The sequence below is a fragment of the Vulpes vulpes genome, chromosome 5, assembly GCF_048418805.1.
Source record: "Vulpes vulpes isolate BD-2025 chromosome 5, VulVul3, whole genome shotgun sequence".
In the NCBI taxonomy this organism is placed as follows: domain Eukaryota; kingdom Metazoa; phylum Chordata; class Mammalia; order Carnivora; family Canidae; genus Vulpes; species Vulpes vulpes.
This window is the reverse complement of record NC_132784.1, coordinates 62,631,032-62,651,276: the sequence shown is the minus strand read 5'-3', so window position 1 is coordinate 62,651,276 and position 20,245 is coordinate 62,631,032. Positions and strand designations below refer to the sequence as shown.

Below are 20,245 nucleotides of genomic sequence, written 5' to 3'. Positions count from 1 at the left end.
GCAGAAAAACTGGGTGAGCGTAGGATGCCTGAGCACTTTCAGTTTCACTCATTGATGGGCGAGGGAGGGATGAGAAATCTCGGCCGTGGCCTCGACTGCACGGAGCCGCGGCGGAGCTTTGCGGAGGACAAAATGGCGGTGGCGGGCCGCACTGGAGGCCCTCTCTGTGATGAGAACCTTTCACAGACCTGTACTGATCTCCGTGAGGATAAAAAAACTCTGAGGAGGGCAGCCCGGGTGGCTTAGCGGTTTAGCGCCGCGTTCGCCGCAGGGCCTGATCCTGGAGACCCGGGATCGAGTCCCACGTCGGGCTCCCTGCATGGAGCCTGCTTCTCCCTCTGCCTCTCTCTATGTGTCTCTCATGAATACATAAGTAAAATCTTAAGAACAGGAGACGGGCCTTGGCACAGCCCGGAAAACAAAGCGCTTGTGAAATGAACGGCTGTTGATTTAATATTCTTTGGTCTGCCGATCCAGGCGCACTTGGGAACGCCGAAGAATGGAAAAGAACCGACTTGCTAGAGTAAGTGTGACAACCTTTACCGCGTTCCTCTGTTGTAGGGTTCAGGGAAGTCCCGTGGAATGTGCTACGGGGATGATACTAGGAATTGAACTCTCTCTTTCTGATGGGTTGGTGGAGAAAATGTAAAGATTCTGAGTAGCACCATTCCGCAGCAAACGTTTGCGTTTTTAGCGCGGATTTCCTAGGAACGAACAGGAGACTGCAAGATGTGGAACTAAGTGAGGGGTGCTCTTCGGTTTTTTTTTTTTTTTCAGATGTGGTTCAGCTCCAAAGACCTTAAAAGTTTGGAGGATGAGATAAGACCTGTCTATGAACTAGGCATTATCGCGGTGCTCCGGGTGGGTATGCAGGGATTTCCGCAGGTGTGGGTGGGCATGGTCTAGGTGGGGTTGCTTCTTATTCAAATTGTGCTGACCACTCTATGATGAACATAAAAAAGACAAGCATATGGCTGAACTCAGAAGTGATGTCATCTTATTGCTGAGAAGTGGGCCAAGAGTACTTAAGGGTCTATGACTATAGTTATAGAAGTGATTATTGCTAGGTACATGTAATGCCTTTTGTTTCTGCGTGTAGCATCTCTTCTCTAAGCCTGAGGAATCCAACTGACCTCCACAGTGAATACAGGTAATAATTGTTCAAATGTGGGGGGTTGGAGAATTCTCTCCAGTTTTGCCTACAACCAGAAGAGCAAATGTCCAGTGGAGCAGTGTTGCCTTTTTGCTCCTTCCAGCTTGTTCCTTTAGGAATGACTTTCCTGTGGAGGGAGAGAGCAGCCCAGCTGTATACTTGTGAGGCTATGCTCTCCCTTACCCCTTACGTCACTGTCAGATGATTTGAATAGATATGCTGATCCTCTGTGAGGTACAACAATTAATAGCATGTTAGAGTTCTGATGACAGTTTCTGTTAACAAGGAAACTTTATTCCATCCTAATATTTTTGGGTAACTGTTTGTTCACCTTTTACAGGTTGACTTGATGGTGATCCATTCATCTATTTACAGTAAGAGCTTTTCCCAGTATTGTGATTAGTTAGCATATATGTGAATCCATAATCCAAAGAATGATTTTATCATCCTGGAGTTTTTTTTGTTTGTTTGTTTATTTGAGCAGAGACTTGATTGGCCCATATAGATTACTGGTTCTTTTTGTTTGTTAATCTTTTTTCTGAGTGATTTTTTTTTTTTTTTTTTTTTTTTTTTTTTTACAAGTAGGCTCTGTGCCCAACATGGGGCCAAAACTCAGGACCTCAAGATCAAGAGTTGGGTGCCCCCCCAACTGAGCCAGCCAGGCATCCTTTGCTTTATTTCTTCTGGGTACTCCCTTGATCTGTCCAGGGTTGAGCTCTCCAAAAGCAACATTAAGGATGGTGAGTACTTGTAACCTTAATAGTTGTGGCTTGTCCCGAGTATGTGCCGGTGAGGAGAGCAAGCATCCTGTCTTACCCCCTGTTCAGTTCCAGAGCCAGTAATGGTGAACCCACTGGGACTGACTGGGAGAGAGGATGAGAATTTGTTCCATAGGGAACAGTCTGAGGCACAGTATATGCCTGTTAGTAACATTTGTTTGGCTTTTCTTAGCTTAAATCCAGTAGCCATAGCTAAAATAGATTTTGAATCTTCACTAATTGTTTGGATCCTTCACTAATTATGTGATCTCATTCAGGAGCAGCTTGTTTCCTGTATGCTATCCCAAAGTCTCCAGAGTTAACAGGTTAGTTGATTAATGTCTGTGGCTCATGCCACCAAATCTGCAGTTTCCATGATGAGTCAAACTAGCTCACTATGACCTACACAATGAAAATAAGTGAACACCTGAGAAACTGGAGACAGCAGGAGTGGAGGGATGCTATGTGGAAGGGCCTTTTTTTATTCACCCACATCTTCATCCTCTAGGTCCTGTTACCTATGACCTGCTTGTTTGCTGAAAGGTGAGTAGTTTCTTTATGTGGTACATGAAATACATTGGGCAGAAAAGTACCCTTTTGGGAGCCTAAATCCATGATGACTTATGTGGAATCTCGTTCGGCTGATAACTTGCTGTTGAGACTCGGAAATCTGACTTTCCTAGGAATGATAGTTTAAATGGGAAGAATCTTTATTGCTAGAGGTAAGCATTACTGATTACCTTATTTGTATCAGGTCCAGTACCATGTGTGGGACTCAAGAATGATTTGAGGTAAATGCCTTTATAACCCTATTTAGTTGCTATAAATTGGGTGGGGGTTGGGGTGTTGGGTGGCACTTTGGTCTGGGTAGTTGTAAGAAGACATTACTGGTTTACTCCAAAGTTCTGTCTGGCCATTCTGAACCACTTGCAACAAGCTCCCTCTCACCAGTGATGAATTCAATACCGCCCCAGTCTGATCACCGTGACTGAAAGGTATTTTCTGAGCAGTGAGCTTGTCTTGCTGAGGTGACAAGTGAGAAATTTATCAAGTAGGTTTTAAGCCAGTAAGAAGTCTTGTGGACTACTGGTGGTTACTGAAAAATACGTGATGAGAGGCTTTTTTCTTTTGCAGGAACCCTCAGCCATTTTTCTGTTAAGCTCCTGTCTGAGGCAAGTAAGTCTACATACAGAGTGACCCAAACTAGAACCTCCCAATGAAGAAACAGTCACATGTCTTACCTCCTGTCCTAGTCCCAGAGCCTGTGAAGGTGAACCCACTGGGGCTGGCTGGGGGAAGGAAGGAGATTTGTTCCAGAAGTAACTGTCTGAGGGATCATAAGGGATTTCTAAATATGGGAAAAGGGAATAAATCATTTGGTGAAGTCAACTGTACATACTTCTTTGTAGGTCTAAAGAAAGAACAAAGCTTTTATATAACAGGTATGTATCTGTTTAAATATTGGTGTTTCGTATTTAGTAGACTAGGATAAACAGAAAAATGTACCTAGAAAAAGGCTTTTAAAATGTGACCTAGGGGAGATCCCTGGGTGGCTCAGTGGTTTAGTGCCTGCCTTTGGCCCAGGGCATGATCCTAGAGTCCCAGGATCGAGTCCCATGTGGGGTTCCCGGGAGGGAGACTGGCTTCTCCCTCTGCCTGTGTCTCTGTCTGTCTATCATAAATCAATCAAGCAATCAATCTATTTTTTTTTTTTTAAATGTGAACTAGGGGCAGCCCGGGTGGCTCAGCAGTTTAGCGCTGCCTTCAGCCTGGGGTGCGATCCTGGAGATCCAGGATCAACTCCCACATCAGCTCCCTGCATGGAGCCTGCTTCTCCCTCTGCTTGTGTCTCTGCGTGTGTGTGGTTTTAAGATTTTACTTATTCATTAGAGACACAGGCAGAAGGCTCCCTGCAGGGAACCTGATGTGGGCTAGAACCCAGGGATCACAACCCCTGGGTTGTGACAGATGCTCAACAAGGGAGCCACCCAGATGCCCTGAGCACACACCGACCATTGTGCCTTGTTGGAATGTTGGCTGGGTTTAGGTGATAACTTTGGGCTTGGCTGCAGGCACTGGAAGTCAGTGGGACGTATGGACATCAAGGATTCCTTTACTCAAAAAATTAGCTGTCAGATTCTGGTGTTCCACTGCCCTTTTTCTGCACATGAAACTTAAACATGTTTGCTGTGGAGTCAGGTTTGTCTGTAGGAACAGGTCTCTACAGCCCTTGAATTGCTATTCTGTGGTGAACCTCCAGGTCTCTGCATTTATTCCCTTTTTCTGGATTCCTCGTTTTTTGTGTGTTTATTTTTTTCTCTAGGTTTTTTTTATTCATGTGGGTGACTTGGGCCCTCTCTGCTCAAGTCACTGCTTGGGGGGGCACCTGGGTAGCTGAGTCCATTAAACACTTGACAAGCTCAAGCCCTGCATTGGGTTCCACACTGGGCATGGAGCCTACTTAAAAGTCACTGCTAGGGATCTCTGGGTGGCGCAGCGGTTTAACGCCTGCCTTTGGCCCAGGGCGTGATCCTGGAGACCCAGGATCGAATCCCACGTCGGGCTCCCGGTGCATGGAGCCTGCTTCTGTCTCTGCCTCTCTCTCTGTGTGTGTGACTATCATAAATAAATTTTTTTTAAAAAAGGCACTGCTAGAAAGCCTACCTTGGCCAATCATTGTCAATTTATGCTGTTGGTATATAGTTTGATTGGAATAATTGTGCTTGTCTCTCCTTCCATTTCTTTCCATGGGAAACCAGAATTTCTATTCACTTAGGACATCTGGTAGGAGTGTCCAGTAAACATAACACTAAATACTTTTCTTTTTTCTACCTTTACCATTGTATCTGGCCATAAATTTAGGAAGTGGAGTTAAGATGTAACTGGGTACTTGAGAATTTAGAATCTCCTTCAGATGGTTTATTCCCACACATAACTAATTTTTAAAGATTTTAGAGTGTGAGAGCTAGTGGGGGGGGGGACCTCTCCACTGATTACAGGGCCCAACAGGGGAACTGGACCCCAAGATGCAACTGAGTCACCCAGGTGCCCCCAAATGCTGCATTATTTTAGAAGAGTTTATTCATGAGCAAGGGATAAGCAGGCCCCCTGCAAGGATCCTAATGTGGGTCTCAAACCCAGATCCTGGGATCAGTCAGCCTGAGCCAAACAACAGATGCTCAACCACTGGGCCGCCCAGGTGTCCCAATACTGCATTTTCTTTTTTCCAAGTCTGCATTTTAACTGTCCCTGGATGAGTTGGCTTTTGATGAAGGACAGTAAAGGAAGTTGTCAAACCTGAAACACTAGGTGGTAGTTAGTTGTAGGTGTGCTTAGGTCAATGATTCTTAGTCTGCAGAGCAGCTACATAGTTTTCTACACCAGGAGGCTCAAATCTGCACACTTCACATTTTCACAAACTCCATCCCACCAGGCAATTCTGGCTGCAATGAGTAGTTCTCATAGTCAACATTCTTCTATTCAAAATGAGAGGATGGATGCCAAATGATGAAATTGGATTCACTTTCATGTATGAGCTTTTAAAGTATATTGTGTCAGAGTTACAGGGCAACTTAGGGATGCCTGGGTGGCTCAGCCAGCTGAGTGTCCAGCTCTTGGTTTTGGCTCAGGTCTTGGTCTTGGGGCTTGATATTTGTAGCACCTCTATCCCTTACCATAGGAGGAGGTGCTATGAATATACTCAAAAGAACAGAGGAGGGGAGGGCCAGCAGTTACAATCCTACTGTTTAACCATTAGGCCAGGCTGTTACCTCTGGGAGCCTGGAGGCCACTGCTACCCTAATCCAGCCCAGAGAAGTGGTCTAGGTCAACACAGGAGCCAGGCCATATTCACCAGGAGAGTGGTTGACAAGACTTCCAGGAACACTATTTTCACTATTTGGCAAATGAATTCAAAATCAGGTCCAAGTCAATGGCTACTTTGGCTGAAAGATGAGACGAATAATAGACAACTTGGAGAAATGCAGGAGGATGACAGGCCTGGCTTGTGTTCCTGATGCCTCAGATCTCTCCCCTGAGCTTCAGGTGTGTCCACTCACCCCTTGACCCTCCTCACTTGAAACCCAACTGGACATTGAGACACCTGATTTCCCTGCCCTGCTCAGATCTGCTACACTCCTCTATCCCCCACCCCTGTAAATGGTCACAGCGCTGACAGGCTGCTCTGCCCAAACCTAGCAGTGTACTCAGAAGAGCCACAGCCTTGCTCTTGCTTTTATTGACTGCTGTTGGGTTACATTTTAGAAGAAGAGGAAAACAAAAAAAGACCGCCAATACATAAGATATTTGAGCACTGTGGTTTTCAACCAGGGGTGATTTTGACCCCCAGAGAACATTTAGCAATCCCTGGAGATCCTTCTGATTGTTACAGCTTTGGGGTTGCTGTATTACTGGCATCCAACGGGGAGAACCTATAATGCACAGGAGAGCTCTCCGCTATCCAGCCAAAAATGTCAATAGTGCTAAGTTGCAGACACCCTAAGATACATAGAAATGCTGGCAGAGAACGAGAATCTGATTTGGTAAGGTGGTCAGGGAAGGCATCTCTGAGGAAGTGACATCTGAGCAAAGATAGGAAAGAAGGTGGGGAGATGTGGAGGCTGAGGAGCAGCCCATGGAATGAACTGGAGTCATTCAGAATGTATTTTGGAGTAGAAGCAATAGGACTAGCTGATGGATGTGGAGGGGAAATGAAAGATGTTCCAGTGGAGACAGTGGGAACCATTTTGGATAGAGAGGAGTCTGAAATGCCTCCCAGACACCCAGGGAGAGAGTCCAGCAAAGGTGGTATGGCATAGGTTTAGAAATACGGGCTCTATAGCCAGGTTGCCTGACTTTGGAGTCCTGCCACTTACTAGCCGTGTGACTTTAAGAAAACCACCTAACCTGCTGTGGTTCAGTTTCCCCATCTGTTTTGTGTGTGTGTGTGTGTGTGTGTGTGTTTTTTTAAGATTTTATTTATTTATTCATGAGACATACATGCAGAGAAAGAGAGGCAGAGATAAAGGCAGAGGGAGAAGCAGGCTCCATGCAGAGAACCTGATGTGGGACTTGATCCCGGGACTCCAGGATCACACTCTGGGCCAAAGGCAGGTGCTAAACCACTGAGCCACCCAGCTATCCCAGTTTCCCCATCTGTTAAAGAGGGAAAATGATAGGAACTACTCTCAAGGCTGCCAAGGGGCTGAGACCAATTAGCAAAGAGTGAAATTGGTGGCCAAAAGGAGAGCTGGTGCTTCTTTTCCAGGAGCTGCCCAAATCCATCCCAAAGTTGCCACAGGAAAGTGGGTCCAGTAGAGCCAGCTCCCAGAGGCAGCACTCGGACAAAGCCTGCAACCGACCTCCCCATCTGTGCCTCTACTTGGTATGACCTCTTGTTAGGTGTTTGGATACCTTCTGTCAAGTTCTCCAGCCTCTTTAGGACTGTGGTTGTTAACTTGTAGACTAGCGAATGGGCCTAGGGGATGCTAAGGATCTGCCTGAAAATGGTATACAAAATGAGTATACAGCAACTCATTTGGGTAAAGCTTCAACAGATTCTTAGAACGGTTGGGAAATGCAATAAAGTTAAACTTAAGGGGATCCCTGGGTGGCTCAGTGGTTGAGCATCTGCCCTTGGCCCAGGGCCTGATCCTGGAGTCCCGGAATCAAGTCCCACATTGGGCTCCCCGCATGGAGCCTGCTTTTCCCTCTGCCTGTGTTTCTGCCTCTCTGTGTCTTTCATGAATGAATAAATAAAATCTAAAAAAAAAATAAAAAATAAAGTTAGAATTAAGAACCTCTTCAAGTTGACTAGGCATTTTTTTTGACTTGCTCTATATTATGCTAATTTTTAAGTTTATAACATCTTAAGAACACCAAAAAAGGGTGTGGCTCAACGATTGAGCCTTTGGCCCAGGGCATGATCCTGGAGTCCTGGGATCAAGTCCCACATTGGGCTCCTTGCGTGGAACCTGCTTGTTCCTCAGCCTCTGTCTCTGGGTCTCTCATGAATAAATAAATCTTTAAAAAAAAAAAAATAGGGGAAATTTGAATATTATGCAACAGTTAACAGAGTATTGGTTTCATGAAAATGAATTTAGAATATGCACCTGGAAAGAATATTCTTCCTTGGCCTCACTTTGCCTGTCCTCAAAGCCAGTGATTCTCTGAACTCTACCACTTGCCTCCACTTCTGCAGTTAGCCCAGGGCCCAAGGCTCTCACGGAGATGATCACAGGATTCTTCTCCCTGTTCTCCCCAGGAAACTCTGAACGTCAGGAAGGCAAGGACCCCGTCTGATTTTATTATTGCAGAATGTGCTCAACAAGCACAAACAAGTGAACAAAATCCCTCCCAGGAGCAAATGTAATCCCAAGTTCTTATGGCACCTGCACCATCAGTCTCCCTTACTTGTGTAGGAAGAAGAAGGGGTAACAGCAGACTGGGTGAAGGAGCCACTCCCCACTTGTTCTGGCTTCCGAGGAAGATGGCGGCTGCTGCAAAGTGCAGCCCTGTCTGGGGAATTGCCCACCCCAAGATCTATGATCTGTGCTCCAGTAACAAAGGCTGTAGCCTGGGCAGAAGGTGAAGCCTGCTCAGCTCGCGGGCAAGCTGTGGCTTGCCTGAGGTTGGGTCTTGCAGAATTTGGAGAAAGTTGAGATGAAAAGAAACTGAATTTGGGGGGCACCTGATTGGCTCAGTGGTTGAGCGTCTGCCTTTGGCTTGGGTCGTGATTCTGGAGCCCTGGGGTCAAGTCCTGCATCAGGCCCCCTGCAGGAAGCCTGATTCTCCCTCTGCCAAGTCTGCTGCTGTCTCTCATGAATAAAATCTTTTTTAAAAACCTGAATTTTGCTTTTGCCCCTGTATTCGTGTTTAATGTCACAGATTACCACACTCGGTGGCCTACAACAAAACTTGTTATCTTACAGTCCTGAAGGTCAGGTGTCCAAAAACGGGTCTCACTGGGCTAAAATCAAGCTGTGTTGGTAGAGTTGCGTTCCAATCAGGAAGCTCTAAGGAAGAATCTGTTCCCTTGCCTCTTGAAGCTTCTGAGGGGCCGCCCATATCCATCTGATCACCTTCCATCTTCAAGCCAGCAATGCCTCATCCATCTTCTGCATGCCCCATCATTCTGACGTTGGCTCCTGCCTTCCCTCTCCCTGATAAGGACCTTTGTGATTTCAGGGCCTACCAGATTATCCAAGATAATCCCCCAAACCCTAATTAAACCATATCTGAAGAGTACTTTTTGCCATGCAACGTAACACACTGGAGAGGCCCTGAGAATCAGGATCCGGGCATCTTGGTCTTGCTGCCACGCCCTCTCAATTCAGCACCTCGCTGGAGGCTCTGGGTTTACTTATGGGGACCTATAGAGACTGCCTCTATTAACATCGGGGACTGATGATACTGAGAGCCGTGTTCTCTAAAAGCACAGATCACACACATTCTGCTAGTTGAAAGCCTGTCCGGGAGAAAGAAGTTCCCACCAGGTCACTTCGACCCGGAGATTCGGCCTCTATTTCCAGCCTGGGTATAGATCTTGTGAAGGGGGTGTGGGACCGAACGTTCCACATTTATATAATACAGTTTCTAAGGAAACGGGACCCCAAGTCCATTCTCAGCCCGGCCTGATCTCAATCCCTTTCCTACAGCCAGACTTTGCTTTGAGCCTAGGAAAAGAACTGCTTCGCTCAAGTTTTATCTGCGCTGGCCGACCCCCTCCCTCCCACACGAGTTTAGGATCCGGAGTCCCAAAGGCCTTTCTCGGGGCCTCTTTTCCCCTCTGCGAAGAGCTCACGGCGTGGGACCAGAGAGCGCAGACCGCAAGTCGTAAGGGGGCCGGGAGTGGACGTTAACAATCACGGGGGCGGCGAGGAGAACGCAGCCCTCTAGGCCAGTCTTCACCGCCAGCACTAGCCGCGCGCACGCTGTGCTGGTTCTCATGACCCATTTAACAGACACCGAGGCGGTCGTCCAAGCTCTGGGCCTCGTGTTTTCAAGTCACCAACTAGGCAGCGGGGATCCCAACCCGGTTCTTCGGACTCCGAAGCCTGTGCGTGGGCAGCCGCCGCCTCGCCAAATAAAGGACCCGGCGAGGGGTCCCGGCACCCGCCACACCATCTGCTACCCACCAACCGAGACCGACACCGCACCAACCCCGGGAGGCGCCTGAACGCTTTCAGACTGGCGGGCTGTCGCGACGGCCTAGGAGGAAAAGAGGCCACGCCCACGTGGTCATCCAACCCCTATGTGGGCCAATCCCAAGAAAGTAAAAACAGCGGAGGGGCGGGGTTATGTAAAACATCTAGGGCGAACTGGCAGGCTAAGGAGCAAAGAAGGCTATTTAAAGTCCTTTAGGATAAATAAATAAATAAATAAATAAATAAATAAATAAATAAATAAATAAATAAATAAATAAAGTCCTTTAGGGGGCAGCCCGGGTGGCTCGGCGGTTTAGCGCGGCTTTCAGCCCAGGGTGTGATCCTGGAGAGATCCAAATCGAGTTCCATGTCGGGCTCCCCGCATGGAGCCTGCTTCTCCCTCTGCCTGTGTCTTTGCTTCTCTCTCTCTGTGTCTCTAATGAATAAATAAAATCTTTAGAAAAAACAAAGTCCTGGGATACCTGGGTGGCCCAGTGGTTTGGCGCCTGCCTTTGGCCCAGAGCGCGATCCTGGAGATCCAGGATCGAATCCCACGTCGGCCTCCTGGTGCGTGGAGCCTGCTTCTCCCTCTGCCTGTGTCTCTGCCTCTCTCTTTCTCTCTGTGACTATCATTAATTAATTAATTAATTAATTAATTAAAAAAGAAAAAACAAAGTCCTTTAAAAACATTAGCTATTATTATGAATAAGACTATTGAGAAATTAAATTTAAGAACGTTGCATATTGCAAAGTAATCTAATCATTAGACCACAAAAATCACAACACTCGGAAAAGCTATACTAAGGGTAAGGCTGCAGGGGAAGCCAAGAAACTTCTATCGCTTGTCTTTTTTTGGTTGGGTGTGATATTTGTTCTTACCTACTTAATGTTTGACCCATTATTTTAACCCAGAATAATATGTTAAGTGGACCTTCGGAATTAGAAAGGGTAGTAATAGGAGTTTTTCTGGCTTGTTATCACAGTTCTTTTAGGGATGGTGTACTTAGCGCCCTCCCAAAGAAATAAAGATTGTTTAAGGTTAGGACTGAGTTTAGCTTTTACTTTTCGGTTTTTGTTCTGTAGTAGTTTTATGACTTATTTATTGGGATAATATTTAGTCAGGAACTACGAAATTTAGAAAGCAGCTTCTCAGGATGCCTGGGTGGTGCAGCGGTTTAGCACCTGCCTTTGGCCCAGGACACAATCCTGGAGACCCGGAATCGAATCCCACGTCGGGCTCCCGGTGCATGGAGCCTGCTTCTCCCTCTGCCTATGTCTCTGCCTCTCTCTCTGTGTGACTATCATAAATAAAAATTTAAAAAAAAACTTTTAGAAAGTAGCTTCTTGCAGTTTTTAAGATTTTGTATATTTATTCATAAGAGAGAGGGAAGAGGCAAAGACCTAGGTAGAGGGAAAAGCAGGCCCTGCAGCATGCAGGGACCCGGTTGTGGGACTCGATCCTGAGACTCCAGGATCATGCCCTGGGCTGGAAGGTAGACGGTTAATTGCTGAGTTGTCTCATTGTAAGTCAGGTCCAGCACACAACAGGCCTAGGCCAGCCGGGTTGAGCCAGTGGTCTTCTGTTATAATACCAGGTAACATGGGGAGCTTAAAAAAATTAAACAAACCACTCTGTCCACCCTCGTCAAATAACTTATGAATCATAAAAAGTGCACCTTTTCTAAAGGTAGAGTAATGCCGGTGCATAAAGTGCAAGAAAAAGCTATTGCAGTTCGAATTGGGAAAATCCACTTTGTAAACACTGTCCTGTGTTTTTTTTTTTTTTTTTTTTTTTTTTTTAATTTTTTTATTTATGATAGTCACAGAGAGAGAGGCAGAGACACAGGCGGAGGGAGAAGCAGGCTCCATGCACCGAGAGCCCGACGTGGGATTCGATCCCGGGTCTCCAGGATCGCGCCCTGGTCCAAAGGCAGGCGCCAAACCGCTGCACCACCCAGGGATCCCATGTCCTGTGTTGATGACAGCTGAAACAGGTGGAGTAGTGACTGCCTGTTTCTCAACCGGCCAGCAACTTAACTTGGTTTCTCTCAGGTTAAGCAGTGTTCTATGAAACTCTTTCTGAACTCAAGATGTTTTAAGGAATAACAGCGAAACAACTGCAAGGAGCTCTGTTGGGACTCGATCCTGGGACTCCAGGATCACGCCCTGGGCTGGAAGGTAGACGCTTACAAGGAGAAACCCCGCCCAAAAGAGGCTCTCGCAAGATAAAGGATTTAAATGTAGAGCTTTTTTTTAAGATTTTTTAAAATTTTTATTTATTTATGATAGTCACAGAGAGAGAGAGAGAGAGAAAGAGAGAGAGAGAGAGAGGCAAAGACATAGGCAGAGGGAGAAGCAGGCTCCATGCAGGGAGCCCGACGTGGGACTCAATTCCCAGTCTCCAGGATCACGCCCTGGGCTGAAGGCGGCACTAAACCGCTGAGCCACTCGGGCTCCCTAAATGTAGAATTTTAAAGATAAGGGCGAATTTAGGTTTAGTTTAATGCTGTGCTATTTCAATACCAGGTAGGGCGGGGGAGCGGGGGCGGGGGCGGCGGTGCGCAAGGAGGCCAATAGCAGGTATAGACTGTGAAGTAGACCCAGGGTGATTGTTTCCTTGGTAATACGACGTTAAGATAAATGTGGAATGTGATGCCCAGAACTCGCACCAGCAGCTCTGCAGCTGAGCTGCAAACCGAGGCTTCTTTCTCTGTAGAGGCCTGTGCAGGCAAAAGTGGGATGTTTTTATTCTTACTGGTATCATCTCAAACAGTCAAGTTTTTGGTACTCTAATTTCAGAGAGGAAAAATCTCTCCGTAAGAAAACAGTAGTCACTCAAAGAAGGGGCTGTCACGACGTTGTAAAGTAGCCGTTTGTCCCTGGGAGAGAAATACTGTTTTAATTTTGCAGATTTTTATTGTCAGAACTGATTTTCACCATCACCAAACCTCAAGATGAGGAAAGAAAACACGACGTCCCTACCTCCACTTTCCAGATTTCTGCTTTAAGATCGTCAGTTTCATCTTCCCCATCTTTCTTTCTTTTGTCTTTTACACTCGAGGTCGAAGCCATGTGCCTCATTAGTGATTTGAGTCATTTCTAAAGTGTGCTTTCTTGTACAGAAAACAAGATGTACATGATGCTTTGGAATAGGGAGACGGACTAGGCCTGGCTCCCCTGGGCGACGCGGTCGGCCTAGGATGCCTTCCGCTCCAAGTGCAAAACAAGTTACTCCGGATCATAAACAGGTGTCTCCAGATTCTCTCTTCCTAAAGCAAAACCAGTTGGCGCAGGCAGGGGGTCCTTACTCTTTCCTCTCTCTCTCTCTTTTTTATCTTTAGTTTTTATTTATTTAAATATCTACACCCAACGTGGAGCGCCAACACGATCCCCAGATCAAAAGTCGCAAGCTTTTCCCAAGTAACCACCAAGTTCCCTGGTTCCGGCTGCTAGAACTCCCGGAGACCGCGATCGTCCAGATCCGCTCCGCGCGCGCTGGTGACGCAGACGCTGCGCCGGAAGTGCGAGCAGTGGGCTGCCGGGCTCCGTTATGGCGGCTGCTGCTGTGGCACGCTGGAACCATGTGTGGGTGGGCACCGAGACCGGGATTCTGAAAGGTGGGTGGCTGGGCCCGGCGTGGGGAAGGTGGAGGGTGACCCCCGCTCGTGACCGCGGCGCGATTGACGCCCGCCTCCCGCAGGGGTGAACCTTCAGCGCAAACAGGCGGCGAACTTCACGGCGGCTGGACAGCCGCGGCGCGAGGAGGCGGTGAGCGCCCTGTGCTGGGGCGCCGGCGGTGAGACTCAGGTGAGCGGCAGCTGTTCGGTCCCGAGCTGGGGAGCCAGGGTGCGGCAGCCCTGCTTGATCGTAGATCCTCTTCTCCCCGCAGATCCTGGTGGGGTGCGCCGACAGAACAGTGAGGTTCTTCAGCACCGAGGAGGGTCGATTTCAGGGCCAGAAGCACTGCCCCGGTGGGGAAGGCACGTTCCGAGGCCTCGCCCAGGTCGACAGGTAAGACCGAGCCCCTCGCTGAACGCTCAGATTGTGGGAAGAGCGTGGAGACTCCCTCAGGAAGGTTGACAATCAACCCATAGTGCCACGGACTGGGGCGGGTGACAGGAACCTGTGTCCTACCTGTAACAAGCATTTATTGAATACCTGCTGAGTAACAGGCATTGGGTGAAATGCAAAGGCTGCAGGTAAACCAGATGCATCAGTGAAGTACCTACCTTCATGGAGTTTGCATCCTCTAGAGTTTTGCATTCTGGCTCCATAATCTTTTGGGTTACCATGAGCAGGTCATTTAATAGTTTAAAGTATGTTTGAAAACAGAGACTAACAACTACCAACAACATGGTGAAGTTCCCAAAGTAAAGGATAGGAAAGTGCTAGCGGTTAGGTAACTTGTCAGACGTTTTCTTTTCTTCCAAAAATGGAGAAGGCTATGAATGAATAAGCTGTGTAGGTTTGGTGGTGTTCTGACAAGTGAGATGTAGAAATGTCTGTGTGGGTGAGACAGTTGCACTGGGCCATGAAGGAGGGGCAGAATTTTGACCAGAAGAGAAAAGAGTAAATGCATTTTAGAAAGATGCTACCACCTGGGCAGAGGCCAAGGATTGGTGTCAGGCTACACTGTAATTATGGGAAAGATAAACAGCATTTGGGGGTTGAAGCCAAGGATGTATTTTATTTTTATTTATTTATTTATTTATTAAAGATTTTATTTATTTATTCATGAGAGACATGCACAGGCAGAGACACAAGCAGAGGGAGAAGCAGGCTCCATGCAGGGAGCCTGACTTGGGACTGGATCCCAGGTCTCCAGGATCACACCCTTGGGCTAAAGGCGGTGCTAAACCACCAAGCCCGAGGATGCATTTTAATACAATATGAGCAAGTTAGGTAGGTATTAAATGTAAAGGTCTTTCACAGCCAGGCTGAGATATTTGCGCTTGTGATTTGCAGGTGGTAGGGGGTATTGGGTTTGAGCAAGGAAAATGGATTGGAAAGAGCCGTGGGCTCTCGTCCAGGCAAGAGAGACAGCCTGAACCGAGGTAGAGAAGGTGGGCAGACATGAGAAAGAACATAGGCTCAGATTCTGCAGCTCCTATTCCTGGGAGAGACTTGCTTAGGGTTCATGGGAGGGGTGCATACTTTGAGGGCAAGATTGATATTTACCATCTGGAACTCCAAACAGGGAACTCGAGGGAAGAAGCTAGTGTTTGATTTTGGCCAGATCCTAAATTTAGACCAGTCCCACTTCACCAGAGCTACTAATCCTGACTCCTGGTGACCCACTTAAGATTCAGAAAGACCAGCAGGGCCAGGTGCCCCCAGACATAGCTGTGGAATAGCAAAGTCTTTCTGCTTTAGAGTATCACAGACTTGATTTCCAGCTCTGGTTCTGACATTTATAGTTGTGTAGGCAAGTCTTATCATTTCTGAGAGCTTCAGTCTCCTCACTCACAAAACTGATAAGCCCTCCTCTTGTTGAGGATATTAAATAACAGACCTGGAAGGAGAGAGTCTTGTAATAAATCTGGGAGTGGGTCCACTGGGGTCTAGAGATCACTTTTACTCTTTTCTTTTCTTTTCTTTTCTTTTGTTTTCTTTTCTTTTCTTTCTTTTCTTTCTTTTCTTTCTTTCTTTCTTTCTTTCTTTTTCTTTCTTTTTCTTTCTTTTTCTTTCTTTCTTTTTCTTTCTTTCTTTTTCTTTCTTTTTCTTTCTTTTTCTTTCTTTTTCTTTCTTTCTCTTTCTTTCTTTCTTTCTTTCTCTCTTTCTTTCTTTCTTTCTTTCTTTCTTTCTTTCTTTCTTTCTTTCTTTCTTTTTATTTATGTATTCATTAGAGACATACGGAGAGAGAGGCAGAGACACAGGCAGAGGGAGAAGCAGACTTCATGCAAGGAGCCGGACATGGGACTTGATCCCAGGTCTCCAGGATCACGCCCTGGGCTGAAGGCGGCACTAAACCACTGAGCCAGCCGGGGTGCCCTACTTTTCTTCTTTTAACCTAACTCTATCCTCCTCTGTATGCAGCACCCTCATCACATGTGTAGATTCTGGGATTGTCCGAGTCTGGCGTGAGAATGACAAGGAGGCATCCTCTGACCCAGTAAGGCTCCCCTGGCTTGCCAGTGATGGTTGGGGAAGGTGGGGGCCAGGAACCAAGCAAGGGCTTTGGGGGAAGAGGATTGAAGAATTAAAGACTGTGGAACTGCTTCTCATCTCCCCTCCCATCTCCTCTTCTTTTCAGCTCTTGGAACTGAGTGTGGGTCCTGGGGTGTGTAGGATGCGCCAAGACCCAGCTCACCCCCACATGGTTGCTACGGGTGGGAAAGAGAATGCTTTGAAGGTGTGGGACCTACAGGGGTCTGAGGAACCTGTGTTCAGGGCCAAGAATGTAAGTAATGGGTGGGAGGTTCTGGGGCTGAGGCCACTGACTGAGTCAGAGACCAGGTGGGCTTTAGGGGATGATGATAAAGGGCTGAAGGAAAGGGCCTATGAGCTTGCCACAACTTATCTCCCATCTACCCACCCCTGACCAGGTACGGAACGACTGGCTTGACCTGCGAGTTCCCATCTGGGATCAGGACATACAGTTTCTTCCTGAGTCTCAGAAGCTTGTCACGTGCACAGGGTACCACCAGGTGAGGCACCATCCCACTCCTGCCTCCTGGGCTTTCTCTCCTGGAGAAATAGCCTCCCTACACAGGCTCAGTCCTCATCATTTGGCACAGCTATCCTTCTTAGGCTCTGTCCCTGAGTTTTCAGAGAGAGCCTTTCCCCCATCCATCCCAGCCCCATGGCTGAGCCAGTGACCTTCTAGTGCATTCTAGGACGAGTGTTCTGGACTGTGACCCTTTATTTCCTATCTGGAAGGGAGGAGAGAAGAAGAGAATGCCCTTTTCATAGTAGAATCACAGGGTACAGGTGTGATGAGAGGACACTGGGTTGGGTGGCAAGAAAAACTGGGTTTTGTTTTGTTTGTTGTTAAGATTTTATATATTCATGAGAGACACAGAGAGAAGAGAGGTAGAGACATAGAGGGAGAAGCAGGTTTCTTGTAGGGAGTCCAATGCGGGACTTGATCCCAGGACCCCGGGATCACGACCTGAGTCGAAGAGAGATGCTCAAACACTCAGCCACCCAGGTGTCTCTGGGTTCTGTTTTTTTTTTTTTTTTTTTTAAGATTTTTTATTTATTCATGAGAGACAGAGAGAGAGAGGCAGAGACATAGGCAAAGGGAGAAGCAGGCTCCATGCAGGGAGCCTGATGTGGGACTCGATCCTGTATCCTGGGATCATACCCTGAGCCAAAGGCAGATAGATGCTCAACCGCTGAGCCACCCAGATGTCCCTGGGTTCTGGGTTTTTTTTTTTTTTTTTTTTTTTTTTTTAAATTTTTTTTATTTATTTATTATAGTCACAGAGAGAGAGAGAGGCAGAGACATAGGCAGAAGGAGAGAAGCAGGCTCCATGCACCGGGAGCCTGACGTGGGATTCGATCCCTGGTCTCCAGGATCGCGCCCTGGGCCAAAGGCAGGCGCCAAACCGCTGCGCCACCCAGGGATCCCATGGGTTCTGGTTTTGATGCAGCCTCTGATTTGTTTGGGATCAAGGCCTGACCCTTGTCAGCCTCAGCTTCTAGCTTTATAGGAGGAAAGGAGGGTCCAACTGGGGATCTTTAGAGCCGTCCTTATTTGAATCCTAAGACCCAGGCAGGATTGGGTCACTATTTGCCCCATTTCCTTTACTCCTGCATAATGAAATCTGATCTTGTTGATTTGCCTCTGTTCAAACACAGTATGAGGCTTTTTCTCTCTGTTGTTCAGGCTAAATTTCTCTGAAATTCAGTACTCTGACAGTTGGACTAGCTTGCTGCTTTTTTTATTTTTCTTTTTTTAAGATTTTAATTATTTATTTACAAGAGACACAGAGCGACAGAGACATAGGCAGAGGGAGAAGCAGGCTCCCCATGGAGAGCTCAGTGCAGGACTTGATCCCAGGACCCTGGCCAGGATCACGACCTGAGCTGAAGACAGATGCTCAACCACTGGGGCCCCAGGCATCTCCTGGCTTGCTTTTTCATCCCCAGATGAGAGTATGAAGGGATAGAATGTTCACACATCAAGACCATGGGAATGCTGCCACCCCCCAATCTGGGGTAACTCTTTTCTCAGCCCTGCCCATTCATGCTCCCAAGCAGATCTCCGCTGCCCACTCCTCCCTGACACTCAGAGGAAAGGAGGTACATTTCAAATGAGAAAGTTTCTCTAAGAGTAGGTCATAAATAAAGCAGTGTGTGAAGGAAGGGGTAAAGATGGGGAGAAAACAAAAACAACAACAACAACAAAAAAAAAAAAAGATGGGGAGAAAACAGAGCTGGGGGTATATGGCATGAAGGTACTCTTGTGATACCTCGGTGTCTCCAGGTCCGTGTCTATGATCCAGCCTCCCCGCAGCGGCGGCCGGTCCTAGAGGTCACCTATGGAGAGTACCCACTTATGGCCATGACCCTCACTCCTGGGGGCAAGTAAGTGTTGAGAGGACAAAGATTGGGGCTCAGAGAGGACTCCTGGGGGCTCCTGCTGACCCCACCTGCCTCTGGTCTCCTCCTTAGTTCTGTGATCGTGGGGAATACTCACGGGCAGCTGGCAGAAATTGACCTTCGACAAGGTGAGTGGATTAGGGAACCTTGCAAGAGGACAAAGGGTGGGAGGAAGGATGGGATTCCCTCTGAGGGGGTGCAGTGGAGTGGCTGAGCCCTCATTCAGGTGCCTATTGCCTGGGTTCAAATCCTGGTTTCACCAGAAGCTATATGATCTTGGACAAGTTGTTTCAACTCCTTGTGTCTTCTAGCTTCTTCACCTATAAAATGGAGACATACCAGTGATAATTCCTGTCCTAGTTTTATATCGAGGAATAATTATTGAAACATAGGGACACCTGGGTGGCTCAGCGGTTGAGCGTCTGCCTTTGACGCAGGGCGTGATCCTGGGATCTGAGATGGAGTCCCACATTGGGTTCTTGCAGATAGCCTGTTTCTTCCTCTGCCTGTGTCTCTGCCTCTCTCTGTCTCTCATAAATAAATAAAATCTTTTTAGAAAGAATATTGAAACACAAGGTGATTGAAACAGTAAAGAACTGGGGCACCTGGGTTGGCTAGTTGGGTAAGTGTCCAACTCTTGATTTCTGCTCAGGTTATGATTTCAGTGCTGTGAGATGGAGCCCAACAACCCGCTCCACATTAGGCATGGAGCCTGTGTAAAATCCCCACCCCCTCCGCACATGCACTCTTTCTCTCTCTAAAAAAAGAAACATTTAATGGTTGTTGGCTGGCCAGCTAGTGCTGATGCTTCCTCCCTTCCCCAGGGTGCCTACTGGGCTGTCTGAAGGGGCTGGCGGGCAGTGTCCGAGGATTACAGTGCCACCCTTCAAAGCCCCTCCTAGCCTCCTGTGGCTTGGACAGAGTCTTGAGGATACACAGGATCCAGAATCCACGGGGCCTGGAGCATAAGGTGAGAGCTGGTTGCCTCATGTGTCCCCATCCAGGTTGTTGTTTCAGTGTGCTTGCCTCCCTAAGGCTCCTGATCTTTTGTAGGTTTATCTCAAGTCTCAACTGAACTGCCTTCTTCTGTCAGGCAGGGATAACTGGGAGGTAAGCAGCTGGGTCTGTGGGAGTAAGGGCACAGGTGTGAGCATTTCCCTGGGGAGATAAAAAAAAAAAACAGTGGCTGGAACTGTCTCCTTGTCTGCCAAGTTACTGAAGTTCTCTGAGGAGTGTTATATTCCTGATAGGGTTACTGCCAAGGGTTGACATAGCATGGATGGGAATAGTGTCTGGCAACAGGAAATAAAAGCGATTATTTCCCAGCTAGATCCTTCTTCCCTGTGTATCTGTTACTGTGTCCCTGACTCCTCTAACCTTTCTCCCACTTGCCAGGATGAGCCCCAAGAGGCCAAAAAGGCACCACCGGAAGACACAGAGACAGATGAACTTTGGGCCTCTTTGGAGGCAGCTGCCAAGCGGCCGCTCCCTGATTCGGAGCAGACCCAAGGGGCTCTCCAAACCAGACGGAGAAAAAAGCAGCGGCCTGGGTCCACCAGCGCCTGAAGAGCCTATGCTCACTTTGTAAATAAACAGCTCAACACCCGCCATGACCCTGAGCCTTTTGTGATGGGAGAAAGGAA

General features: G+C 47.6%; 1 protein-coding gene, 1 long non-coding RNA gene and 8 other non-coding genes across 15 annotated transcripts; all 10 read left to right on the top strand.

Moving 5' to 3' along the window:
- The first annotated feature begins 467 nt into the window (after nt 1–467).
- Nucleotides 468–8,367, top strand: LOC112924349 (uncharacterized). Of its 6 annotated transcripts, XR_003235858.2 has the most exons (12): nt 468–523; nt 778–861; nt 1,100–1,150; nt 1,494–1,527; nt 1,739–1,893; nt 2,190–2,237; nt 2,420–2,454; nt 2,666–2,702; nt 3,046–3,087; nt 3,321–3,353; nt 7,178–7,294; nt 8,174–8,367. It is a non-coding gene; the product is annotated as an uncharacterized lncRNA (long non-coding RNA). The 6 variants fall into 6 exon arrangements; XR_012001864.1 differs by lacking the exon at nt 8,174–8,367 and having other exon boundaries at nt 3,046–3,083; nt 7,178–7,712; XR_003235856.2 differs by lacking the exon at nt 8,174–8,367 and having other exon boundaries at nt 7,178–7,712.
- On the top strand, nt 588–663 carry LOC112924388 (small nucleolar RNA SNORD26). Its single transcript, XR_003235868.1, has one exon. It is a non-coding gene; the product is annotated as a small nucleolar RNA SNORD26 (small nucleolar RNA).
- LOC112924387 (small nucleolar RNA SNORD27) lies at nt 940–1,012 on the top strand. The gene has a single exon (XR_003235867.1). It is a non-coding gene; the product is annotated as a small nucleolar RNA SNORD27 (small nucleolar RNA).
- Nucleotides 1,350–1,424, top strand: LOC112924386 (small nucleolar RNA SNORD28). Its single transcript, XR_003235866.1, has one exon. It is a non-coding gene; the product is annotated as a small nucleolar RNA SNORD28 (small nucleolar RNA).
- On the top strand, nt 1,938–2,064 carry LOC112924393 (small nucleolar RNA SNORD22). The gene has a single exon (XR_003235873.1). It is a non-coding gene; the product is annotated as a small nucleolar RNA SNORD22 (small nucleolar RNA).
- On the top strand, nt 2,281–2,347 carry LOC112924385 (small nucleolar RNA SNORD29). Its single transcript, XR_003235865.1, has one exon. It is a non-coding gene; the product is annotated as a small nucleolar RNA SNORD29 (small nucleolar RNA).
- LOC112924389 (small nucleolar RNA SNORD30) lies at nt 2,521–2,590 on the top strand. The gene has a single exon (XR_003235869.1). It is a non-coding gene; the product is annotated as a small nucleolar RNA SNORD30 (small nucleolar RNA).
- Nucleotides 2,855–2,923, top strand: LOC112924391 (small nucleolar RNA SNORD31). The gene has a single exon (XR_003235871.1). It is a non-coding gene; the product is annotated as a small nucleolar RNA SNORD31 (small nucleolar RNA).
- Nucleotides 3,123–3,247, top strand: LOC112924392 (small nucleolar RNA SNORD22). Its single transcript, XR_003235872.1, has one exon. It is a non-coding gene; the product is annotated as a small nucleolar RNA SNORD22 (small nucleolar RNA).
- A 4,810-nt stretch (nt 8,368–13,177) lies between the features above and the next one.
- Nucleotides 13,178–20,208, top strand: WDR74 (WD repeat domain 74). The gene is made up of 12 exons (XM_026004635.2): nt 13,178–13,303; nt 13,397–13,672; nt 13,756–13,862; nt 13,945–14,066; nt 16,092–16,167; nt 16,309–16,455; nt 16,601–16,702; nt 18,487–18,587; nt 18,675–18,730; nt 19,427–19,572; nt 19,656–19,712; nt 19,998–20,208. Exons 2-12 carry the CDS (start codon nt 13,606–13,608, stop codon nt 20,166–20,168), a joined length of 1,152 nt encoding a protein of 383 aa, XP_025860420.1. The 5' UTR covers nt 13,178–13,303; nt 13,397–13,605; the 3' UTR covers nt 20,169–20,208.
- The last annotated feature ends 37 nt before the right edge of the window (nt 20,209–20,245 follow it).

Coding starts and splice junctions, on each gene's coding strand:
- WDR74 (XM_026004635.2), top strand. CDS start 13,606: ATGGCGGCTGCTGCTGTGGCACGCTGGAACCATGTGTGGGTGGGCACC. Junction 13,673..13,755: donor CGAGACCGGGATTCTGAAAG/GTGGGTGGCTGG, acceptor CGCCTCCCGCAG/GGGTGAACCTTCAGCGCAAA. Junction 18,731..19,426: donor AGAAATTGACCTTCGACAAG/GTGAGTGGATTA, acceptor TCCCTTCCCCAG/GGTGCCTACTGGGCTGTCTG.